The 25,801-nt window shown below is 47.5% G+C and overlaps 1 protein-coding gene across 4 annotated transcripts in view; it reads left to right on the top strand.

Moving 5' to 3' along the window:
• The window catches only part of rspo2 (R-spondin 2), a 48,603-nt gene that overhangs the window by 18,835 nt on the left and 3,967 nt on the right, over positions 1–25,801 (top strand). For all 4 annotated transcript variants that reach the window (XM_076971627.1, XM_076971624.1, XM_076971625.1 and 1 more), the window contains 2 exons: positions 12,157–12,300; positions 12,407–12,595. In XM_076971627.1, the coding sequence (XP_076827742.1) occupies positions 12,157–12,300; positions 12,407–12,595 (333 nt within the window). The remainder of the gene's footprint in view (positions 1–12,156; positions 12,301–12,406; positions 12,596–25,801) is intronic.

Raw genomic sequence — 25,801 nt, 5'->3', positions numbered from 1 at the left:
TCAGCTGGGCGTGAGATGGATGATTTCTGCAGTCATTGGGCTAAGTGAGCAGTATTGCCACTTGGCTGACACGTTGTGAACTCTGGAAAGTGTGACTTATAAATGATCCGAATCCAAAGGCTCTCACACATCTGAGCAGACAGACGAAACCTTGCGTTTGGGCAAGCTGCCTGTCTGTTTGTGCACTGGGGAAAAAAACGGGAAGCATAGTGTGATTTTAGTTTCATGTCCAGCCATCAAAAGATCTGTATGGACATCTGGATCTAATGTTGTTCACTATGGAATCAAGTGGAGTACAATCTGATTGGTTCCACATTCCACTGGAAGCAACTGAGTGACAGTGCTGTTTCCAGCATCCAATAATATTTAGTCATGCCTGGATGGTTATATGATTCATTAAAACTAAATAACTACCATTTGAAACTTCCTGTCTCCTCCCAGCTGTGAATTTTGTTGTGGAGTCCAACTGATGCAATCACTATAAAATCTCTTAGCTCACTATTTGTCAAATTGGTCAAAGCAAACTAGGATCACTTTTTTGCATTTTACATTCTGTGGTTATATCAGACGTAATTGCAGGATTTTTATAAAAGCTTCAGGTGTTGGCAAAGATTGTGAAAACAGAGAAGAACTTGAACCCATTTGGTTTTGTGAAGTAAAGATGTGACTAAAACAGGCTCCCCATGCGTCAGGCCCAAGAACTCAGATGTCCCGTGCTTGCTCTTGCTAAAAAAGTCCCTACCATAGTACAAGGTGTACTTCCAGTTTTAGTGGCCACTGAATATACATGAGCTTCGTAAGATAACCTTCTACTTCTGAGCTTGTGGTGTAAGCCGAGGCTGTTCACATTGTGGAATAGCCTCTTCCACACGTGAACAGTCACCACAATAAAAGAGCATGTGGAGAAAGGCATGGAACCCTTTGTTTTCTGACAGATTGCAATTCTACTTTGCCTGGATCCTCACCCCATCCACTTCCTCTGTGAGTTTTGATTTTAAGCAAAACTGAAGTGCGGCAAGTTAATCTGGGTTCCTTTTGAGGGGAGTTTCTCCCAGAACAAAACCTCACATTGTCACGTAGCATCAGATCTCTGCACCAAGTCCACTTTGATGTGATCACAATTTCAGTCATGACTTCATAATCCAGCTTCGCATTTGACCCTCCTCCCAAATTTACATTCCTCCTGTCATCTTAGCTAAGCTGTTCATGTCTGTCAGCCATAACGGGATGTTTTATCAGGGCAAACATTAAAGCTAATCGCTGACATACTGGAAGCGATTTAAGGAGTGACATACATCAACCATTTCAAAACACAGTCCTCATTCGTCTACTTCTGAAGTGGCTACGGGTACCCAGCACCCTACAGTGCTGTATTACGCTGACGTGGTCAGATAAAAATAAAAAAAACCTCAAGAAACAAAACAAACACTACACACCCTGAAGAGCAGCTGCTTATTATTACACTTAAGTGAGTCTATGTGATCTTATCCCACTGAAAAATTGCAGAGGAAAATAGCAGCAGGTTGACATGCCACACAGGCAGGCACCCAGCACCAGCGTTCACGTCCACCTTAAACACGGCAGGCACCCAGCACCAGTGTTCACGTCAACCTTACATACGACAGGCACCCAGCACCAGCGTTCACGTCCACCTTAAACACGGCAGGCACCCAGCACCAGCGTTCACGTCCACCTTAAACACGGCAGGCACCCAGCACCAGCGTTCACGTCCACCTTAAACACGGCAGGCACCCGGCTCCAGTGTTCACGTCAACCTTACACATGGCAGGCACACGGCACCAGTGTTCACGTCAACCTTACACACGACAGGCACCCGGCACCAGCGTTCACGTCAACCTTACACACGGCAGGCACCCAGCACCAGCGTTCACGTCCACCTTAAACACGGCAGCCACCCGGCTCCAGTGTTCACGTCAACCTTACACACGGCAGGCACCCGGCACGAGTGTTCATGTCAACCTTACACACAACAGGCACCCAGCACCAGCGTTCACGCCCACCTTAAACACGGCAGGCACCCGGCACCAGCGTTCACGTCCACTTTAAACACGGCAGGCACCCGGCACCAGTGTTCACATCCACCTTAAACACGACAGGCACCCAGCACCAGTGTTCACGTCCACCTTAAACACGGCAGGCACCCAGCACCAGCATTCACGTCCACCTTAAACACGGCAGGCACCCGGCACCAGTGTTCACGTCCACCTTACACACGGCAGGCACCCGGCACGAGTGTTCATGTCAACCTTACACACAACAGGCACCCAGCACCAGCGTTCACGCCCACCTTAAACACGGCAGGCACCCGGCACCAGCGTTCACGTCCACTTTAAACACGGCAGGCACCCGGCACCAGTGTTCACATCCACCTTAAACACGACAGGCACCCAGCACCAGTGTTCACGTCCACCTTAAACACGGCAGGCACCCAGCACCAGCATTCACGTCCACCTTAAACACGGCAGGCACCCGGCACCAGTGTTCACGTCCACCTTACACACGGCAGGCACCCAGCACCAGCGTTCACATCCACCTTAAACATGACAGGCACCCGGTACCAGCGTTCACGTCCACCTTAAACACGGCAGGCACCCGGCACCAGTGTTCACGTCAACCTTACACACGACAGGCACCTGGCACCAGTGTTCACGTCAACCTTACACAAGGCAGGTACCCAGTACCCAGCACCAGCGTTCACGTCAACCTTACACACGACAGGCACCCGGCACCAGCGTTCACGTCCACCTTACACACGACAGGCACCCAGCACCAGTGTTCACGTCAACCTTACACACGACAGGCACCTGGCACCAGTGTTCACGTCAACCTTACACACGACAGGCACCCGGCACCAGCGTTCACGTCCACCTTACACACGGCAGGTACCCAGCACCAGCGTTCACGTCAATCTTACACACGGCAGGCACCCAGCACCAGCATTCACGTCAACCTTACACACGACAGGCACCCAGCACCAGCGTTCACGTCCACCTTACACACAGCTGGTACCCAGCACCAGCGTTCACGTCCACCTTACACACGGCTGGTACCCAGCACCAGCATTCACGTCAACCTTACACACGACAGGCACCCGGCACCAGCGTTCACGCCCACCTGACCAAGACCTCAGCGGTTGTTCATTCTGTCACTGAAAATCCCTCTTCGCACAGCGCAAGCATCATGAGGAGTAAGGTAGTCATCCTCACTGACGCTAACAGGCGGAGATGGCAAGGTAGATGGAAGAGATGGAGGCACAGAGGGAGGGACGGAGAGTCGGAGCTGCTCCGCTCTGTTTCTGTGGAGTCAGGCCTTGCTTTCATTGATCTCCAAACCTCCCTTTTTGCTGCCTGTCCTCCCCCCCCTGTTTTAACCATGTTTTAACACACACCACCCCCCCTCTTCCCTCCACACATGCTCACTGACATTGCTGAGTCTGTAATGAGGTTCAGATCCTAACGGTGGTAAATGGAGAGTCTGATACCAGCAATAGCTTTAACAGCTGTCATCAAGACACTTATCGGGTAATCCATCTAGTTCATCTCATTCATCTTTCTAGGTGCAGGGCCGCCCTGGGCAGGAGAGACGCACAGGGAGGAGGTCGCTGGATAATGTAATCATTCTTAACATCAGCTCATGTTCATAACATTCAGTTCTGGCTGCAAGTTATTCAAAACAGCCCAGGAGGACTGCAGTAGATCTTATTCCCAGAGAGGAGGACAGTAGGGCTTACTCTGTCTGATTTGCAGAATAACAAATTGATTTTACCAGGCATCTGCTTGGTCACTTACTGGGTGTTACAGGGTGTTACTAGGTGCAAAGTAAGCCCGTCCAGATATTTCAAAAGATAAGCATAAAAAATGTATATTAAATCTTATGCAACACGCTGTCTCCATATATTGTGTGACTCAGTGAAGTCAAGTCTGTTTTACTTAACAGCATAGGAAGTTTTTTGAGGGAAGAGATTGGCAGTACCCTGAGACTCTGACAAGTCCTGACACTCTTGTGTAGAGGCAGGCAAGCCTCAAATCACATCCCAAAGTCCCTGTCATTGTGAAGGGAGAGACCCCTTCACATTAGCAGAGACAAACAGAGTGTTGGGAGAGACCCCTTCACATTAGCGGATACAAACAGAGCGTTAGAAGAGACCCCTTCACATCAGCAGATACAAACCGAATGTAGGGAGAGACCCCTTCACATTAGCAGATACAAACAGAGCGTTAGGAGAGACCCCTTCACATTAGCAGATACAAACAGAGCGTTAGGAGAGACCCCTTCACATTAGCAGATACAAACCGAATGTAGGGAGAGACCCCTTCACATTAGCAGATACAAACCGAATGTAGGGAGAGACCCCTTCACATTAGCAGATACAAACAGAGCGTTAGGAGAGACCCCTTCACATTAGCAGATACAAACCGAATGTAGGGAGAGACCCCTTCACATTAGGAGATACAAACCGTGTGTTGGGAGACATCCCTTCACATTAGCAGATATAAACAGAGCGTTAGGAGAGAGACTCTGTCACATTAGCAGATACAAACAGAGCATTAGGAGAAACCCCTTCACATTAGCAGATACAAACAGCGTTAGGAGAGAGACTCTGTCACATTAGCAGATACAAACAGAGTGTTGGGAGAGAGACTCTGTCACATTAGCAGATACAAACCATGTGTTGGGAGACACCCCTTCACATTCGCAGATAAAACAGAGCTTTGGGAGAGACCCCTTCACATTAGCAGATACAAACAGAGCGTTAGGAGAGACCCCTTCACATTAGCAGATACAAACAGAGCGCTAGGAGAAACTCCTTCACATTAGCAGATACAAACCGAGTGTTGGGAGAGAGACTCTGTCACATTAGCAGATACAAACCGAGTGTTGGGAGAGACCCCTTCACATTAGCAGATACAAACAGAGTGTTGGGAGAGACCCCTTCACATTAGCAGATACAAACAGAGTGTTGGGAGAGACCCCTTCACATTAGTAATTACAAATCGAGCGTTAGGAGAGACTCCTTTACATTAGCAGATAAAACAGAGCGTTAGGAGAGACCCCTTCACATTAGCAGATAAAACAGAGCTTTGAGAGAGACCCCTTCAGATTAGCAGATAAAACAGAGCTTTGAGAGAGACCCCTTCAGATTAGCAGATACAAACAGAGTGTTAGGAGAGACCTCTTCACATTAGCAGATACATACAGACCGTTAGGAGAAACCCCTTCACATTAGCAGATACAAACTGAGCGTTAGGAGAGACCCCTTCACATTAGCAGATACATACAGAGCGTTAGGAGAAACCCCTTCAAATTAGCAGATACAAACAGAGTGTTGGGAGAGACCCCTTCACATTAGCAGATACAGAGTGTTGGAAGAGACCCCTTCACATTAGCAATTACAAACGGAGCGTTAGGAGAGACCCCTTCACATTAGCAGATAAAAACTGAGCGTTAGGAGAGACCCCTTCACATTAGCAGATCCAAACAGTGTTCGGAGAGACCCCTTCACAGTAGCAGATACAAACAGAGTGTTGGGAGAGAGACTGTCACATTAGCAGATACAAACAGATGGTTGGGAGAGAGACTCCTTCACATTAGTAGATACAAACAGATGGTTGGGAGAGACCCCTTCACATTAGTAGATACAAACAGAGCGTTAGGAGAGAGACCCCTTCACATTAGCAGATACAAACAGAGCGTTAGGAGAGAGACCCCTTCACATTAGCAGATACAAACAGATGGTTGGGAGAGACCCCTTCACATTAGCAGATACAAACAGAGCGTTAGGAGAGAGACCCCTTCACATTAGCAGATACAAACAGAGCGTTAGGAGAGAGACCCCTTCACATTAGCAGATACAAACAGAGCGTTAGGAGAGAGACCCCTTCACATTAGCAGATACAAACAGAGCGTTAGGAGAGAGACCCCTTCACATTAGCAGATACAAACAGAGCGTTAGGAGAGAGACCCCTTCACATTAGTAGATACAAACAGCGTTAGGAGAGACCCCTTCACATTAGTAGATACAAACAGAGTGTTAGGAGAGAGACCCCTTCACATTAGTAGATACAAACAGATGGTTGGGAGAGACCCCTTCACATTAGCAGATACAAACAGAGCGTTAGGAGAGAGACCCCTTCACATTAGCAGATACAAACAGAGCGTTAGGAGAGAGACCCCTTCACATTAGCAGATACAAACAGATGGTTGGGAGAGACCCCTTCACATTAGCAGATACAAACAGAGCGTTAGGAGAGAGACCCCTTTACATTAGCAGATACAAACAGAGCGTTAGGAGAGAGACCCCTTCACATTAGCAGATACAAACAGATGGTTGGGAGAGACCCCTTCACATTAGCAGATACAAACAGAGCGTTAGGAGAGAGACCCCTTCACATTAGCAGATACAAACAGAGCGTTAGGAGAGAGACCCCTTCACATTAGCAGATACAAACAGAGCGTTAGGAGAGAGACCCCTTCACATTAGCAGATACAAACAGAGCGTTAGGAGAGAGACCCCTTCACATTAGCAGATACAAACAGAGCGTTAGGAGAGAGACCCCTTCACATTAGTAGATACAAACAGCGTTAGGAGAGACCCCTTCACATTAGTAGATACAAACAGAGTGTTAGGAGAGAGACCCCTTCACATTAGTAGATACAAACAGATGGTTGGGAGAGACCCCTTCACATTAGCAGATACAAACAGAGCGTTAGGAGAGAGACCCCTTCACATTAGCAGATACAAACAGAGCGTTAGGAGAGAGACCCCTTCACATTAGCAGATACAAACAGATGGTTGGGAGAAACCCCTTCACATTAGCAGATACAAACAGAGCGTTAGGAGAGAGACCCCTTTACATTAGCAGATACAAACAGAGCGTTAGGAGAGAGACCCCTTCACATTAGCAGATACAAACAGATGGTTGGGAGAGACCCCTTCACATTAGTAGATACAAACAGATGGTTGGGAGAGACCCCTTCACATTAGCAGATACAAACAGAGCGTTAGGAGAGAGACCCCTTTACATTAGCAGATACAAACAGAGCGTTAGGAGAGAGACCCCTTCACATTAGCAGATACAAACAGATGGTTGGGAGAGACCCCTTCACATTAGTATATACAAACAGATGGTTTGTATATTTGGGAGAGACTCCTTTTATTGTTAGCTCACTATTTTTACTTATTTATTTTTAGGTAAACATATAATGTATATAAGCAGAGATGTATTGTTCTTTTTGTAGCCTTAAATATTGCATCTTCATCAGTAATCTTCATCCCACATTTTGTTTGCTGCTGTTCCTGTTTCTGTTCACCTTCGTCTTCATGATTTACTGGCAGCAGCATGTTTCAAACCTGCCCAAAAATTTAGGACAAATTCACATAGCTGAGCAGATTCTACCAAAATTCCTGATGAAAGCCACAACAAAATCTGTGATAGGTTATGCCAGGAGCAAAGCATATTTGTCATACATGGTGTTTGGGCAGAGAATTATTATTATCGATTTACTCTCACCCTCATTCGTTATTTACTATTATTTACTTATATTCTTATCAATATCAGAGGTTATCAATCAATCAATCAATCAAAATGTATTTATATAGCACTTTTTACAACAGTTGTCACAAAGCAACTTTACAAGTGTCCGAGTCCAACCCCCAGTGAGCAAGCCAAGAGCCAGCAGAATTTTGCTCTATAATCTGCTGAATGTATCTTGAATGTTCACTGTAGCCCTTGATGTTTCTCCTGACTGGCTGCAGAATTTCTCTGGTTGCTAGAAGACATGTAGAAACAGCTGAATAGTCCAGTAAGCTACAGTTACCGCTGGCACCAAGCAAGCATAGTCAAAGTCTCAATTATGTGACAATGTTATTTTCACCCTTAATAAATTATTTTAAAAATGGACTGGTAAGGGATCTCTACTTTTTGAGTCTTAAAGCTCATGTCCAAGTTCACTGGGATGATGAAGTCAATGTAATGTTGTAAATCTTTTTATGATATAGTCACGCTGAGTCACAGGTCATGAAATTCATGACTCAAGTCCAAGTCCAGGTGACTTGTATCCACACCTCTGGTCAAATCTTTGAATAAATGCCATGCTTGTAGTTCTTGCCATTTTGTCACTGTTGTAATCGGGATTGCAGACATATCTGTCTTTTACATTTGTACTGTAAGCCTTGGCATTTCTAAGGGACATTTGGGGAACACTGCTGAACAGGAACCAAGTCACAAAAAATGCCCAGTGCCCAGAAGCCTAGGTACCCAAAAGGAATCAGTGATAATCTCACTAAATGCCCATCTAAAGCTGCCAGAGCTATACACCTCTTAGGTTATGAATGGGCTGTTCTGTTCACAGTGAAGCTTTTGGCCACTGTGTATGTGGAGACCGTGGTGTCAGACGCTGTCCTTATTCCCAATCCATCAGCACTTCTGTGCTGAAGCTGTGCTGAACGGCTTTGGTGCACATCTGTGGCTCGGCGAGCACATCCAGTGTGCTCATTTTCCCCAGTCGTGGCTAGAAGTGCACGTCTTGGCATTCCCAAATGGTTTTTTTTTTTTCAGTCCTGGTGATTACAGGGACTGTGCCCACCGTCCCTGCGATAGCTCCCGGGGAGCCCTCAGAAGCTGGGTGAGAGCAAGCTGCAGTCGTATGCTGTCATGTGGCATTCAGCAGCTTCTGCGGAGAAAAGCAGGTCAGAGGAGCATTGCTGTCTCAGCTGGGCCTGCGGAAGAGAAGTTGGCGTGGTGCAGACAGGCTGGTTTCAGCACAGGCTTCTGCACCAGAGGTCTGCTGAGACCTTCATATGACTTGCATCCAAACTTCAGCTTTTGTGTCATTCTTTTTTTTTTTCTTTACAAGGGTCGTACCTGTAAGTCTTTATTTGACTTGGTTACAACCAGGTGTAATTGCTTAAGGTCCAGCATAAAGTCTCAGTATGTCGGTTAGCTCCACTGTGTGAACTTAGCTTGAATGACGCAAAATCATGCGTGGTGGTGTTTTTGTGTGTGCATAAATGCATGATGAAAAATGAAGCATGCGCTATCTAGACCAGCAACAGAGGGATTTTGATTCCAGCCTTTCAAAGCGTACACTTGGCATGTGTCCTACACAAACCCCTGTACCACAAAGATAAAGCATCAGAGTCGAGCAGTATTATATTTATGAGGCAGGGAAGAGAGCCGCATGATTTCACACACCTGCTATTCCTGTCCTCCTAATTCTGCTGAAGATCAGACTGGAAGATAAAGCTCTTCAAGCAGCGGCAAATTGGCCGTGCTGGACGTCCATCGGATTTCCATGCATCTGTGGTAGATCGGATGACCTCATTATTTCTCATTAGTCTGCTGAAGGCACCTAGACGGGGCTTTAAAGGTGGCACAGAGGTTAATCCTGCAGAAAGACGACCTTCTCCAAGGCGTCTGCATGACTACGGCACATCCCGTGAGCCTCAGATGGTGTTCCTTCTCTAGGATCCTTAAACCCATCCTCTGTGCTCCCGCATGCAACAAGACCTTGTAGTCAGGACTTTGCAACTCAGAGATGGAATCTACAAAACACTGTTGCCAACAATTTTTTGTTACCAGGCTGCATATCTTACTCAAACCATCTCATCTTTGCACAGTAATGGTCTACACAGAAAAATTGCAACACATCGTTGGAACAGTTCCAAATCAGGCTGTATAAATGCTCATATTTCCATATATGTTCTGAACCGTTAGTATGGATCTCTGTGTTCCTGAAGATGATCTGTTGGATTAAGTCACATAATCATAAGGCAGATATCTACTCTGATTGAATAAATGGAGTTATCAGTTAGAGGATATCTAAAGTGGCTACTATGACAGCATAGCAAGTTACTTTATGTTTTCATTGCAGTGATAAAGTGGCTGGGGGTGTTTCTGCCTCTGCTGTTGCTGTTGACAGCTTCCAGATTTATTGTACTGTACATCTCTGTTTGATAGCCCATTTTGCTTTAATTGCAAATATCGTTTAATTGACTCAAAGTAAACAGGTAAATATTATCATTGAATGATTTTAGTCATGTTCTCCAGTATGTAGGCAGTTGTTGACTAACGACTCTTTGTTCCTGTCAAAAGGTGCGTGTCGGATTTTGCTTTGCGTGCTTTGATTTTTTTTTACATATGTCTTTTTTTTTTGTTGTTGTTTTTTTTTTCGTGTAGCAGATTTTCAGGTTTTGACAGGCTCCCCATGGTTGATGTTTAACGGACAGCACTGATTTATTAGCTGTTAGGCACCACCATGCGCTGGACGTGTAGGGACATCTGACAGCTCGGAGCTCTCATTACGCGGGGAACAAAGGCACACCACATCAGCCTGTGTGGCCGTCCCCTTCACGCCAAGATCCCTACAGCGCAGCGTAACCTGACCAGCTGAGACGCGTGTTTACGAAACAGCGCTGCGCTGTTGTGGTGTCTGCCGCTGGGACGGCGTGAAGGGCGGCGTGTTGGAGGGATCTGAGAGGAGGATCTGTTTACTCTGACTGCATGCCCCGCATTCATAGCTCGTAGTGAAGGCGTGAGGTATTCGAGGATCGCTAGGCCTGTCTTGTGCATCGTCTGTCACAGGAAAATGCTCGGTGTGTTGTTTTCTGAAAAGCCTCATCTTCTCAGAGCTTTATCGTCCTCCATTCAGCTCCTCGGCATATCATGCCGGCATTGCCGCCCACAGTTTGCTTATTGTTTATTGGTTCGTTGCTCCGCAGATGGAGTTGTGTAATGGTGAGATTGCAGAGATATAGGTGGTGGTAAGGATTGTTGCTGAGATGAGCGTCAAGAAAGGTGCATAGGTGTGTGTGAGAGAGAGAGAGAGAGAGAGAGAGAGAGAGAGAGAGAGAGAGAGAGAGAGAGAGAGAGAGAGAGAGAAGGTTTGAAACTCAATGTGTTGTGAGTTTGTTTTAGAGAGGGTAAGAGACCAGGAAGCTTACTGGATGACAGCACCAGAGTTCAAAGTGAGAAGTGAAAATGCTTCTACACTTGGCTAGGCCACTTTATTGGAGAAGGTTTGAAATGACACTTAACCTGATTCATTTTAGCATGATGCTGATTGGCTCACACCCACAGAGCAACAAAGATACAAATGTCTGTTCTTCTTTTCTTTTAGAGAAACAGAATCTTGGACTGTAAGCTTGTCAAACAGCAGGACAAGCTTACAGGCCAAGAAAATGAGTGTATGCCACAGAGATGGGAACGCAGGCTAATCCAGTGACAGAGAGCTTGCCTGTAATGGCTGTAATCTGATACTCAAAGCCTATCAGACGATCGGAGCAGCGTCATAAATTAGGAGGAGCGTCATAAATTAGACAGCTCTAGGGGACTCCTTTTAATCATGGAGCCCAGTGCGTCGCCCTGTGGGTGTGGCTCATGTAATTTGGCTCTGTCTGACATGCTATTTGCAGACCTTGAGCCTGGTGGCGTGGGGCCGCTCCATATGATGGGCTGTTGCGGGGTGGGGCGTGGGAGGGAGTGTGGGGCGTGGGAGGGAGTGTGGGGCGTGGCAGAGGCGTCGGCCAGCCTCGGATGAAGGGCTCCCCAAAACGTGTGCACCTCACTTTCCAGAGAAAGGGCTCACGCCAGCCCGATATGTGAGCATGACACGGAGGATCGGACGTGAAATGGAGGTTCCTGGACTCTAGTATTTGTTTGTGAAAGTTTGCCTATTATAAAAACAACACATCAGACATGGAAATCAATCTTGTATTAAATCTAAAGTTGAAGTACTGGCAGTACCTTCCCTTTGGCTTTAAATGTCCATGAAAGAGAAAAAAACGAAAGAGAAATTGTCTACTGCTGTGTACACCCCCCCCCCCCCCCCACTCTTTTTCTTAAAGGGGTCATGGTGAGGTAATCCCTTATACCCCCCCAGCAGTGGCGGTCTGCACACACAAACCCAGCCACATTCACGCCCACACTCCCCAGCAAAAAACATCTGTCAGGGGAGGCAAGCAGTTTCCCACTGCCCCGGAGGGACATTTGCAGGCATCAAACTCATTTTTTTGTTAACCATAATCTTTTCACAGTCCCTCTCTTTGCCTAGATCAGCTCCAGATGAGTACATAGTGATCCGTGCACTCACCAGTGTGTATTTTTGTCTCTCCCATTCCCTCCTGTCCTTCTGCAGGGTGCAGGATAGATAACTGTGAGACCTGCTTCAGCAAAGAACACTGCACAAAGTGCAAGCCTGGCTTTTACTTGCACAAAACCCGATGCTTTGAGAAGTGTCCCGAGGGCTTCGCCCCTCTGGATGACAGCATGGAGTGTGGAGGTGAGTGTCCCGGAGAGCATGCCGACGCCCCGGCGCTCTCGCCCCGGCGAGGGTGGCGTAGCCGTAACGATGTGCGCTCTAAACGATGTTGTTGTTCTCCTGTCAGAGGGCTGTGAGGTGGGCCAGTGGAGCGAATGGGGAACGTGCGCCAGGAAAAACAGGACCTGCGGCTTCAAGTGGGGACTGGAGACCCGCACCAGGCACATCGTGAAGAAACCCCCGAAGGACACGATACCGTGCCCGACCATTGCCGAGTCCAGAAGATGTAAAATGCCCATGCGACACTGCAGGAGAGGTAAGATGCTTAGTGTGCGTGTGTGTGTGTGTGTGTGTGTGTGTGTGTGTGTAGTCCACACAGAAGCACCAGCTGTCGTTTTCCCGCCCTGTGGGAGGCCTGTTAATGGCCTTCGTTAGACGACCAGACCTGCGAGGCACCGCAGCTGTTTGGCCAATCACAGCAGGGCTCACCTGCCTCACCAGGACTGTGCCTCTCTGGCCCGCCTCTCTGACCTCAACCCCTCTGTTTGGATTGCAGGTGGCCAGTGGTATATTTTTGTGCATGATATTGAGTTTTTCCATGCTGGTGTTAGCCAGGCCTGTTAGGCAGTGGCAGGGTATATTTTCTCTCGCCTTCTTCTCCGCTCACTTCATGGTGGAATTGCTGTGTATATGAAGTGCAGGTTTCCTCCCTTCTATTTGAGACTTATTTGCGGTATGTGCCTCATGTAGTTTCACCATTAAAATAGATCAGCAATCGGGGGGGAAAATATTTAGACTTTAAACACAGCCAAGGTAAAGTTATTCATAAAGTGTTTAGTTTTAGACAGATGGGCCAAACTTACTAATGAAAATAAGCCCTTTATTCAGTGGGGAATTAGCAGGCATGAGCTGTAATAATTTTTACCTTGTTTTTTCCCCTTCTTTGTATTTCTAATCCTGCTCACCTTAATACATTTATACCTTTTGATGTCTTTGAATTGTAACACTGTCATATTAAATGCACATGTAATTTCAGTTTCAGGCCAGCTTAGGATAACACAGGCTGAAACCATAGCTATTACGTTTAAAAACCCATCCACTTTCAGAGGTTCTGCTGTAGTTAGGCGTCAGCAGTCCGGAAGCCCAGGAGTAGAACTCTCTGGACTAACTACCTGTGGCTTCTTGCTCGAATATCAGTATTTATTCAGCTATTTCCTCCCACGGCCCCACTTGTCTGAAAAATTATTCTGAACTAAAGGCCTAAAAAATTCATTTAAAAGTCAGGGTTTTTTTGTTTTGTCCACACAGCTGTGTGCCACACACCACGATAAACATTCTAAAATGCATTTCTGCAAATAGCCCCATGTGAAATGGTGCCCGAGGTGCGTCTTTGTATGGGAGAGCTGTGAGAGGTTCTGAAGAGCCTAATATCAGCACAAGTCTGAGGTTCTCCACGGGGTTCCTCTGCTTCTCAGCAGCCGCGAGAGAGAAAGAACACGCAGTGTCGTAGCAGATGATTACCTGGCACGTCTGTCCACAACAGCGCACTATGGCTCCACTCCAATCAGTCTCAGCTTGATTCTCGCCTTTCTATAAAGGTTACAATCCTACTTCATAGTCGTCTTTAATTAAACGCTGCCATTGGGACACCCCGTTACCGGCGTCAGTTATGTAATATGGGGTCAGTGATTTGGGTCCATTGTTAAAGTTTTATTGGAATTCATTGTGGAGCCAATTCTTTAGTAGCTACTGTGAGTTCAGCCTAAAAAATTGTCCTCCCTGCTGGTGAGCCAGAATAAGACTATAAATCTGTGCATTCGACGCTGAATACCCACTTAATCCCAGACCTGGACTCGGTGTCCACTGGGCATATGCATGTGCGTATGCATGGGTGTATGCATGGGTGTATGCATGTGTGTATGCATGGGTGTATGCATGGGTGTATGCATGGGCGTAGGACTTGGCTGAGTGTGGAAGAGAGATTTCATTTTTCAACAGTGTGATGTGAGTTCAGTCACAGTGTGATTGAATGCTGAATGTTTCAAAATAATTTATAGTCATGACTGCGGTAAGGTAACAAGGAATTTGTAGCAGCCAATGACAGAAGTGTGCAGGCTAGTGACATGAGGAACTCTCATGATTTGAGATATGGACAGGATCTGAGATATGGACAGGATCTGAGATATGGACATTTATTCCACCTGTTGATATTCCACATGAGCTTTTAAATACTTGTACTGTAGTGTGGTCACCTGTACTGCAGGTATAACCTCACGACTCCTTGTAATGTCACTTTGTTGCTTCATGTGCGGCTTATTTTAGTCAAGGCTGCAGGTTCCCCAAAAGAACAATAGATAAAAGCTAATGAAATTGATCTTAATAAAGATTCCAGTCACAGCAGTGTCATGTTACTGCTCTGACTGTGAACAAATGTGAACTGTTCTAATGGGAAAATGTTTGTTTAAAATATTGTAGTTCAAAATGTTCAAGGTGAGGATGTTTTGCATATTAAATATCAATTTCAAATATCAATCGTGTAGCAAATCTAGTGTTTCATTTGTGATAAAAACCTGTTCCTATGATGAGTTATGTTGGGTGGTGTGACCAGTGTCCAACCCCAACGTAGAAAAATGAAGCCCGTACCACTGGGTGAACGCCATCTTGGCGTAGCTCCAAGAACAACATGGTCGCTATCATTTTCATTATGTTTTTGCATGCCCTTAAAATGGAAACCATTGCCACGACAACAGAACTGATGCTGTAATGTATAGTGTAATAGGAAGACGAGAAATGAGACCCGTTTGTGGCAATCGCAGATGGCACAGTGTGGTTCCAAGCAATAGTAGAACTGTTACACTGCCGGTGATGCCACGAAAGCAATAATGTGCAGTCAGTAAAAATGCAGAGTAGCACCAGAACATGGCAGGAGCCTCTCGGTGAAGTGCTGAGTGTTCAGAGCATGTCGGGAACCTTGGCCAGAGTCGGCATAACAGTCCTCCCAGCGGACTTCCTCAGTTACACTTGATTCCAGGGGCTTTTGTGAATATGTTCCTCAACACTACCTTACACGACCACTTCGATGTAAAACATATTCCACGTAGCGACACAAATAGGATTATGGCCACAGTGTAACCACGTAGGCATGTGTACATGCGAACATGAGCCACATTGCCAAGGAGATGATGCTACACTCATGCAGAAGAAAGAGACTGAGGGTGCATGTTCTGCAATAAGATCACTTGTACCATAATATGCCTAAAAGCAGACACAAGACACCAGCCTCTGCAATCTGTAAGTATTGACTTACGTAACAGCAGATCTTGTACATAGTTATGGATTAAGTGGGTACAGGAAATTAGAGAGGGAGAGAAAAAAATGCGGTAAGAAAAAAAAGAATTCTGAAGGTCCACTATTTCTGGCATTGTTTATCTGATCATCCATCTTGTATTACTCTCACCTTAAATAACATCTGCACCTTATTTCACAAATCTGCAGCCTTGATTTGACCTTAGTGACAACCCGCCACACTCACGGGGGCCTGGAGGAAACGGGCAGAGAGCAGTGCACACGGCACACGGCTCAGCGCCCTGGGGACGGTGAAGGATATGTAGACATCTGATCCTCCAGGAGCCGGCAGGCGCAGAGAGAGTGCTGCTCGGCGCTGGAGTTGGGAAGGCGGTTGCCGGGCCGACGCCCCCCCCCGCAGGCGTGTTGGGCTTGTTCTGAGCGTGTGGTGGGACTCCCCCGGGTGGACGGCTGCACGGCCCATAAACACTGTTTATTAATAGCTGCTCGACTGGGCTGCGAAAATCACCGCCTGCCGAGCTCCGTTCCGCACATCCCTCTGTCCCGTCATCAGAACCCTGCCTGGCCGGGCGTGCAGGAGAGGAGAGGAAGAGGAGAGGAAGAGGAGAGGAAGAGGATGCCTGTCGCGGCTGTGCATGCGGAGGCCGACCTGTCAGCACTCACGCTCCTCTTCCAGAAAATGACGTTTCCATGACTGCCCTGTGGAAGTTTACCCTGCCCCTCCAATTACCCCCCCCCCCCCCCATCTGTCTCACAAGCCCCAGCTGCAGGACGCAGTGCAGCTACATTCCCAGACAATAGTGTGATGAAAACAGACATAGTTGTGCTAGTGTGAGTAGTAATATTGAGCTCTGTAGATAAAAAAGAAACTCTTTTGGGGGTGAGTTGACATGCAGGCTGTGATGTGATACGCAGGGGGGGGGGGGTCTTAGTTTAGCCCTTGGGTTCAGTACCTCTGCCATGTACTATAAGACCTGCTGTGGTACCATTGATTTCCCATTGCTGTAACAGGAGAAACGTGAATCTCCTGCTCTTGGAAAACTTGCTTTTCTACTTGAGCTATAAGACCATTTCCTGAGTGTTCCTACTACATCTGTGTGTTGCATCTACACTACTTGACCTGGCATTACCATTACTCTGGGTTTGCTTTCAATGGCTTTCAATTTCTTATGTCAAAAAGTAAACATTTCACACACCCTGTAAACATTTCTTGATTGGAAGGCATTGTGCACGTGCAGCTTAGAACAGCGCTTTTCCAACACAGGCTGGATCTGAAGTCTGAAGTCTTCCTTCTTCATTTCTAGGTCAGTGAGCAGGAGTGTGAGGTGACAGCTTTATGTGTGGAGAGCATGGAGGGCCCAGAGAGGTGCTGTTCGCTCCGGTGTGGCAGGTTTGGAGCTGGGGGATAATCCTCACACTCTCCAAGTCTCTGAGCCGGCCAGTCTGGGAGCCATATGGGAGACGGCGGTGATGTGATGGCCGGAGAGCAGCGATTGCTTTTAATCTGTGATGGTGTGAAAAGCAGGACGAGGCCTGCTCAGAGGAAGTCCTTGCAGGGGATCTGTTTGCGTGTAAACACGGCCCAGTGAAGTACGTTCCGTGTTTACGGTCAGGAAACTGGCACGCCTCAGGGTCCTGCCAAAATACATCACGCTCCGCCTCTCCTCAGTCACACACGTATGGAGCGCTGTCTCAGCTTGCGCTCTGCTCGGACGACCTAAACTCGGAGTTGTGTTTGGGCGTTTGTGCGTCGGCTGGACACGGCGCCAGCAGCGGCGAATTCTCGCACGGCACGCAGCTCCCGTCCGGGTGCCCGGCCTGTCTGAGCCGTCTGGGGGGAAAAAACAGGAGAGCGCTGCTTCCTCGTCCAGGCCACGGAGCCAAACGCACTCAGCAGGGAGGGAGTGAGCGGGAGAGAGAGCCGATGCTCTGGCTTAGTTATCTGATTACCGCCCGGCTGCCTGGGCCTCTTGGAGGAAGTCCAGGAGGCCTCCTCGCTGGAGGAAGTGATGCGTCCATGATGGCTCCTGACGAGCCCTGGCCGAGGTCCTGAAACACAGGGATGACTAAAGCCAAGTTACGCCCGGGTAATAGCGTAGGCAGACCCCGACCAGAAGGGCACGGACAGCAGGGGAGTGGGCCACGCCACTTTCCCAGGGCAAGCCGAGCTCACTAATTGGCTGCCGCCATGCCGGAGGGATCATCTATGCCCCATGGCCAATCCCATTGAGCCCGGCGGGCCCGTGGACTAATCTTCCTTTAATTAGTTGGCCGCGTGGGTGGGGGCCGACCGCCCCGGTGTGCTCATGCGTGCAGCGGCTCTGTGCTCCCTCTCCGTCCTTCGCTTGACAGTGGGAACCTGGGGAACGCGAGGTCAGACTTCTGCCCCTGGCTCACCGCTGAGCAGAGCTTCATCAGTAGTTATTGATCCTTGTTTTTGATTCGGTCATGAGGTGTTCTTGAAATCACATCGGGCAGATATTATGTTTAGAAGCTGAGGGGGGTCTTGCATGCATTGGGTTGTCATTTTCTCATTGAAAAGGCTCCATCTGAAAGACTAAGAGAAAGTGGATTAAGTTTGTTACTGATGTCCTGGGGTTAAGCCTGGTCGGACTGATTGGGGCTTTCATGGTTTACCCACTGGCGCACACCAGAGTGCCTGGTTACGGGAAAATCAACGTCTGCGCTTATTCAGACTGAAAAAAACCCCATGTCCGCTCCTGCACGGCGAGAGCAGCATTCGCCCCTGAACTACCTCCGCTGGCTCGGAGAACAGCACAAGGCTGCTGTGTTTACAGTCCAACTCTGAGGACTTTGGAAAGTTATGGCTCTGAGCCTGTTGGTCTTCTTTCATATTTACAAGAGTCATGAATGACTGACATGTCTATAATCAGAGCAGGAATGGTATCAAGATAAATAGATGTCTGTCTTTACAAATAGTACGCTAGGATGTTTGGGATGTGTTTTATTAAACGATTATGCTCTTATGCCTTGGAAGGAGCCCTGGTAGCTTCGTCTTTAGCCATTTCGCTCTTAGATGGGTTCAGTCAGTCTTCTTCCCTGCGGTCCTCACCTGTTTCACTGTGTGGGCTGATTTCAAGGGGCTTCTGGAAACGTTTGCCATTGGTAACTCTTCCAAGGGGAGAGATCCTTTGATTGCCAGTAGTGTCATCTCTCTCTCACACACACTTCTGATCTTTCACAGACAATCTTTCTTCCTCTCTTTATTGCCATGGTTACATTGCTTATGTGTGTGTATGGGGGTCAGGGGGCTGCTCTGATTAACTCCCCCACAAAGTGCTTTGCTCCCTGACCAAAATAAATATCGCCCCTGTCATTCTGTCAGCAACTGTCTTTGCAGAGCAGTGTTTGAAGCGGCCCATGATCTGGCGCGCTTTTATATGGAGAATCCATCGTCATACCACAAGCATGAACTATAAACATGTGGACTCCTGTGGAAGAGAACTGGGGTTAGCGGGTAGCTCCCCTCTGCACATCTTTACTATCTGCTCTTTTTAAATCAGGAGATGCATCGCTCAGCTGGAGAGGGGATTTTTTCATTATATTTGGCAACAGAATAGGCTTGAATGGGCTTTCTGGGATTCCTGTGCATTTCTATGCGAGAAAGAAACGAAGGAAAGAAGTCATTCTTATATGAGAAATGATGGTGGCGTGTGATTTCCCCTCGCCATTGGCTGACTGGGTGTTTTATTAATGGAAAAGGTTTATGAGGGCAAACGCTGGGGGAGTGGACAGCAGCTCTCTGATGTGCTGTAGGGGAGTCTTCACACAGCCCGGCCACCGCACCGTTGTGAAGAGTGTGAGCACCGCACCGTTGTGAAGAGTGTGGCCACCGCACCGTTGTGAAGAGTGTGAGCACCGCACCGTTGTGAAGAGTGTGAGCACCGCACCGTTGTGAAGAGTGTGGGCACCGCACCGTTGTGAAGAGTGTGGGCACCGCACCATTGTGAAGAGTGTGGGCACCGCACCGTTGTGAAGAGTGTGGGCACCGCACCGTTGTGAAGAGTGTGAGCACCGCACCGTTGTGAAGAGTGTGAGCACCGCACCGTTGTGAAGAGTGTGGCCCTTGTGTGTGTCGGCTGGCGTGTGGGTTCGTCCTGCCGCCCCCTCTGCCCTTCCCACTGTCAGCCATCACAGGGGAGGAGCCCCACACACACACTTTCATCTCCACACACCACACATGGCAGGAACTCGCTTCCGCCTCGTCTGAAATAAACACATGTGATCGTGCTCACACACACACACACACACACACACACACACACACACGTATGCGTGGGTATGCGTGGATGAGAGCATTTAGCAGAGTATTGGCAAGACCCAGATCGAACTCTGGTTGAGGAAGCTATGCCATCAACATCTGGAGCACAGTTGCATCAACTCCCCCCCCCCCCCCCTCTTCTTTCTCTCTTTCACTCTAATCACACACACACACACACACACACACACACTCTCTTTTTTACTACCTTTGTCCTGATCACTTTGTTTGTTTATGGTTTCTTTATCTCACTTTTAAGCTCTTCTTTCTCGTGTTTATAGTCTCTCTGCCCCCCACCACTTCTCTCTCTCTCTCTCTCTTTTTTTTCTCTTCCTCTCTTCCTTTCACTCTTTCGCATCTTGCTATGTCTGTTTCCCTCTTGGGTGTATCCATGGAGACATCACATGTTGTAATCAGAACAGAGTGGCCCAGTGGGACCGTGAGGGATGGTGTGGGGTCTAACCAGCCCGCGTGCAGAGACATGGCCGTCTGGTCCAGACAGCTGCGGGTACCTCACTGTGCAGCTCTGTGCATCTATGCAGACTGCTCTGTCTGGAGACGTCTGATCAAGCACCCAATGGACAAGTGAGCTTTCAGTCTCTGGACCAAAATAAATGGCAGGGTTGAAGAGTTACCTTTAAACAAACCTAATCCATATGTTGCAGTTTTTCATGGTATGGAACCCCATAGATTCAACGCAGGTATTTACTGTATACAGTTTCCCTAAAGCTGGTGTTATGGGGGAAGGATATCCATGTGTTCTCCTTCTCTGCTTTTGTGTGTGTTTGATTGTTGCTTGTCCAGCCAGTTCAGGCCCTTGTCCTCCGTCCTCTTGTGTTTAGACTGAATAATACCTGGAGATCCGTTCCCAGCACTGGGTCCTGCTCTGTGCTGGGTCCTTTCCCTCACATGCTCATATTTCTCTTCCTCTGCTGGGCCTTACTGCCAGTAGGCCCCGTGTGCGACTTGCATTCCATAAGATCTCCATACCACAGTTCATCCTATCAGTGGATCTGTGCCGGAGAGCCCAAAATCCTCAGGTCTCTGTTTTACGAGGTAAGACCTTGAAATCACCCACCGAAATTACACGGCGATCAGAGGCAGCGAGAGTGGCCGTGCGCAGAGGGAAATGTTTGCCAGATGCTGGCGAATCTCCGTGTTTGGGGCTGGGTGGATGTTTCTGTAGCTGACCCCCCCCTACACTGATAGCTCCATGCAGACGCGTGCAGGAGTGGCCCAGGGCCGCCACACACGTCTTCCCTCTGCACCAGAGGTGCTCAGCTCTGCTGCTGCTCCAGCGCCAAGAGCTGGATCTGCTCGCTGGCTCGGACCTCATTTAGACGTGGAGGTAGTGGCGAGGTATGGGTCTGCTGGCAAAGACTGGAAGAAGGTTTTCATGGAGATACACAGCAGGGTGTGGTGTGAGGAGAGAAGCCTCAACCCAAATATAGTAAAGAATCCATTATCAATATTTTGTTACCATACCTGGTAGTAGTACCTGGTTTTGTGTTTTTTGTTTTTGTCTGATTCTGCGCGTGTGTGTGCGTGTGTATGCACGTGTGTGTGTGTGTGTGTGTGTGTGTGTGTGTGTGTGTGTGTGTGTGTGTGTGTGTATGTGTGTGGTAGAATAGACAGAACAAGTTCATTTCCCAGAGTGCACATGCTGTCAAACTCATATATGTAAGATGCTCTGGACAAGAGCATCAGCCCAATACTGTAAGTGTGTGTGTGTGTGTGTGTGTGTGTGTGTGTGTGTGTGTTCTGGTTTGTGAATGTCCTCTGAGCTTTAGCTCTTTTTGAGCAACTCCAGGGAGCTCTTGTTGTGCCCCCTAAGCAAACCAAATAATGACACACACACACACACACACACACACACACACACACACACACACACACACACACACACACACACACACATGCTTTCCCACTCATTGGTCTCCTAACCACAGCTCAGCTCTGCGTATGTTTATTCCAAATGCGGTGGACCATGGAATACAGCAGTCTTTACAGTTGTTGCAGGTCTCAGAATGTTACACAGACATGTTCAAGAAATCTAGGAAATCTAGCTTTTCCTAAAGGGGGAACATAGTGGTCTCATTGGTTTTCACACACACACACACATACACATACAGACAAAGACACACACAAACAGACACACACACAGAAAACATCACGTCTTCTGTCTATCATCTGAATGTTTAGCAGGAAATGCAGCTTTGAGGGTAAAATAGAAAACAAATGTTCCAACAAATGGTTTGGGTAATAGTAGTGTGAAGAGGTCTCGACTTTGGCAGAATGGTTTTTTTTTTTTGTGGGGGTGATGTTTTCATGCTATGGTAAGGAGACACTAACTTTACAGTTGCTATACAGTTTGGTAGTATTTTCCAAATCCTGAGATCTTCAGGAAACTACAGTTTTGTTTGTTAGACTGTCAACATATCTGACATCTCACACTCACCCCTCTGATTTATCTCACTCACCCCTCTGACGTCTCACACTCACCCCTGTCATCTCTCAATCACCCCTCTGACGTCTCACACTCACCCCTCTGATTTATCTCACTCACCCCTCTGACGTCTCACACTCACCCCTCTGATGTATTTCACTCACCCCTCTGACATCTCACACTCCCCCCTCTGTCATCTCTCTCACTCTTGTAATATCTCCTACCTACTCACCCCACACCCTCTCAGCCACCCACTCCTGGGCTTTAACACACTGTAACACAGCCATAGATTTTCATGTCATTCATCAGAAATGCTGTGCCACATTTGGGCTGTAATTAAACGTAAGTAAAGATAATTATGTCTCATTTTCCAAGGAACACAGGACTGAAGCTCCATGTGTTTATGTCCAGATGTGGGGCCTGAGTGAAGAAGATCACACACCACATAAGCATCTCTCTCTCTCTCTCTCTCTCTCTCTCTCTCTCTCTCTCTCTCTCTCTCTCTCTCTCTCTCTCTCTCTCTCTCTCTCTCTCTCTTTTCTCTCTATCTCTCTCTGTCTCAGTTTTTTGTGACCATCATAACAGAATCATTATTGTAGTTAAAGAGTTTCCAGTGATGGGGTTAGGGTTGGGGTAGCTCAGTGTCAGTGATGGGGTTAGGGTTGGGGTAGCTCTGTGACAGTGATGGGGTTAGTGTTGGGGTAGCTTCATGACAGTGATGGGGTTAGTGTTGGGGTAGCTTCATGACAGTGATGGGGTTAGTGTTGGGGTAGCTCAGTGACAGTGATGGGGTTAGTGTTGGGGTAGCTCCATGACAGTGATGGGGTTAGGGTTGGGGTAACTCAGTGACAGTGATGGGGTTAGGGTTGGGGTAGCTCAGTGACAGTGATGGGGTTAGGGTTGGGGTAGCTCCGTGACAGTGATGGGGTTAGGGTTGGGGTAACTCAGTGACAGTGATGGGGTTAGAGTTGGGGTAGCTCCGTGACAGTGATGGGGTTAGGGTTGGGGTAGCTCAGTGACAGTGATGGGGTTAGGGTTGGGGTAACTCAGTGACAGTGATGGGGTTAGGGTTGGGGTAGCTCCGTGACAGTGATGGGGTTAGGGTTGGGGTAGCTCAGTGACAGTGATGGGGTTAGGGTTGGTGTAACTCAGTGACAGTGATGGGGTTAGGGTTGGTGTAACTCAGTGACAGTGATGGGGTTAGGGTTGAGGTAGCTCAGTGACAGGCATTGGTGTCAGGTCGGGTTTGATGTGAGGTGCAGATAAAGCCACGTGTCCCCTTAGCATTCTTCTCCATCTAACATCTAGTGCCTCCAAAGATTCTCTTTGATGGGAAAATCTCATCATTAATTAGATATGATTGAACTCTTATCCATATTCTTATATAAAACAATTATTATTGCTATATCATGAGGAAAATAATTGTATTATTCTGAGGCAGACCAACATGCTCAGGCTCAAAATCACCCTTAGTTTATACATTTACATCTTTGGCTGCTCTCAGCCTAGAAATACTAATGTGTAGACATTTTTTTTCCTCAACATAATCACAAGTGAAGTTTCATAGTGCTGGACAGGGCATCTAACCTGCTCTGTAATCTCCTGACAGCACCTCCACCATCATACAGAATGAGAAAATAATGACGGCCCTAATCTCGACATGAGTTGCTTTTTGGCTGGAATGCTTGTGTTTTGAATCAGCCCCTCTGAGAGGAAGCAGAGCACACTGGGATGGAGAGGAGAGGCAATCCAGAGTAATCTTGTTAGGCTAAGTGAAGCTCTGCAGAGAAGTCTGTTGTCAGCCGGCTGGCAGGATGGACCTCGGTCCAGGGACTGTGTTCTAGCCCTGCGATTCACCTCTCGCATTCTGTTATCAGCCATCCCCCTGCTCACACAGGCTTGCTTGTCCTGGTTCATTTTGTTCTCACTCCTGCCATCTCTCTCTCTCTCTCTCTCTCTCTCTCTCACTCCCTCTCTCTCTCTCCCTCTCTCGCTCCCTTTCTCGCTCCATCTCTCTCTCTCACACTCTCTCTCTTTTTCACCCTCTCTCTCTCCCTCTTTCTCTCTCCCCCTCTCTCTCCCTATCTCGCTCCATCTCTCTCTCACACTCTCTCTCTCTTTTTCTCCCTCTCTCTCTCTCTCTCTCTCTCTCTCTCTCTCTCTCCCTCTCTCTCTCACTCCCCCCCCTCTCTCTCTCCATCTCCCTCTCTCTGTCCTGTCTATGTCTTTCTCCATTTTTGTCAGTGTCTGTCTCTCTCAGTACATAGTGGAGGTTGGTTATGAGTAAGCAAATAACATGTGTTTCCTTATACCTGGCTTTGGAGTTCGCTTGCAGTGTCTCTGCGTTTATAGCAGAATAACCTTGAGATTAGCAGCACATGTCTGAGCACCCAGTTTCTCTAAAGAAAGTCATGGTCATCCTGACTCACGCCAGGACCACTTCAATGAAAGAAAAAAAGACTATTTGAAAAGCATGATTAACCGACAGCGTGAGCGCTCAGTAAATGTACACAGATATGATTATTCAGCATAAAAAGAATCAAAGAAGAGACCCCAAATCAGATGAGACAAGAGTTTGAAAAGCAAATTGGAAAAAAATATTTTTAAAAATCACGTTGTTTTTATTCCATCAATCTGTTTTCATTTCATGCACCATTTTCTTCCAACCCTATGGTAATACTGTATATTTTTCACATTTATTACTATGGAAGTGTCAAAAAATTGATATTCCAACAGCTAAAGAATGCACAAGCATACACATATACAAGGTAATAGACAGAGATATATTGTGTAAAGAAATATGTCTATGAGAAATATAGTCTGTGAGAGATATATGAACTGATATATGACTGTTACACATCCAGGCACACCGCCACACACACCTACACCTACACACACACACACACACACACACACTTTGCGATTGCTGTCTACAGTGTGTGAGTTGAGTGAAACTGGCTGAAGCTGTGTTCTCCTTCACAGCATTATAAATGTATGTGTGAGGAGGCCCTTAATGGCTGCTAATCCAATTTCTGCCACTGAAATCAAATCTCCCTGGCGCCAGTAGTCTTCTCCTTCATGCACAAATAATGGCTTTTGCTTTGGTGTGTTTATGAAAGCGGTGAGCGGCCAAAAAAAACGTAGGCCGTCCCGTTCCGCGGGCTACCTGAATCTCCACGCACTGATTCCATTTTCTCCCTCCTTCTACCCTACTCTAACTTCATCACTCGCCCCCTTTTTTTGGACAGGGTGGGCTTGGTGGTGGTGGGGGGGGGGGGGGGTTATTAATTGTTGGTCCCTTGAAAGATGAGAAGGTTTGAACAGAAGGAGTAGAGAGCCTTCACGGAGAAGGCCGTTTACCGCTCCCCCCTAATGCCTTTCTGAGGTCAGCCATCGATTTGCTTAAACCGCATGCTGCGCTGATAAGATTAGGCCTTTCGATTCCTGAACTACTTGAGTCATCCAGATGAAGTCACTTTGGCTCGCACAGC

Source organism: Brachyhypopomus gauderio, chromosome 13 (genome assembly GCF_052324685.1).
Source record: "Brachyhypopomus gauderio isolate BG-103 chromosome 13, BGAUD_0.2, whole genome shotgun sequence".
Lineage (NCBI taxonomy): Eukaryota > Metazoa > Chordata > Actinopteri > Gymnotiformes > Hypopomidae > Brachyhypopomus > Brachyhypopomus gauderio.
Note: the sequence above shows the minus strand (reverse complement) of the source record. Positions and strands in the feature narration are given on the sequence as shown.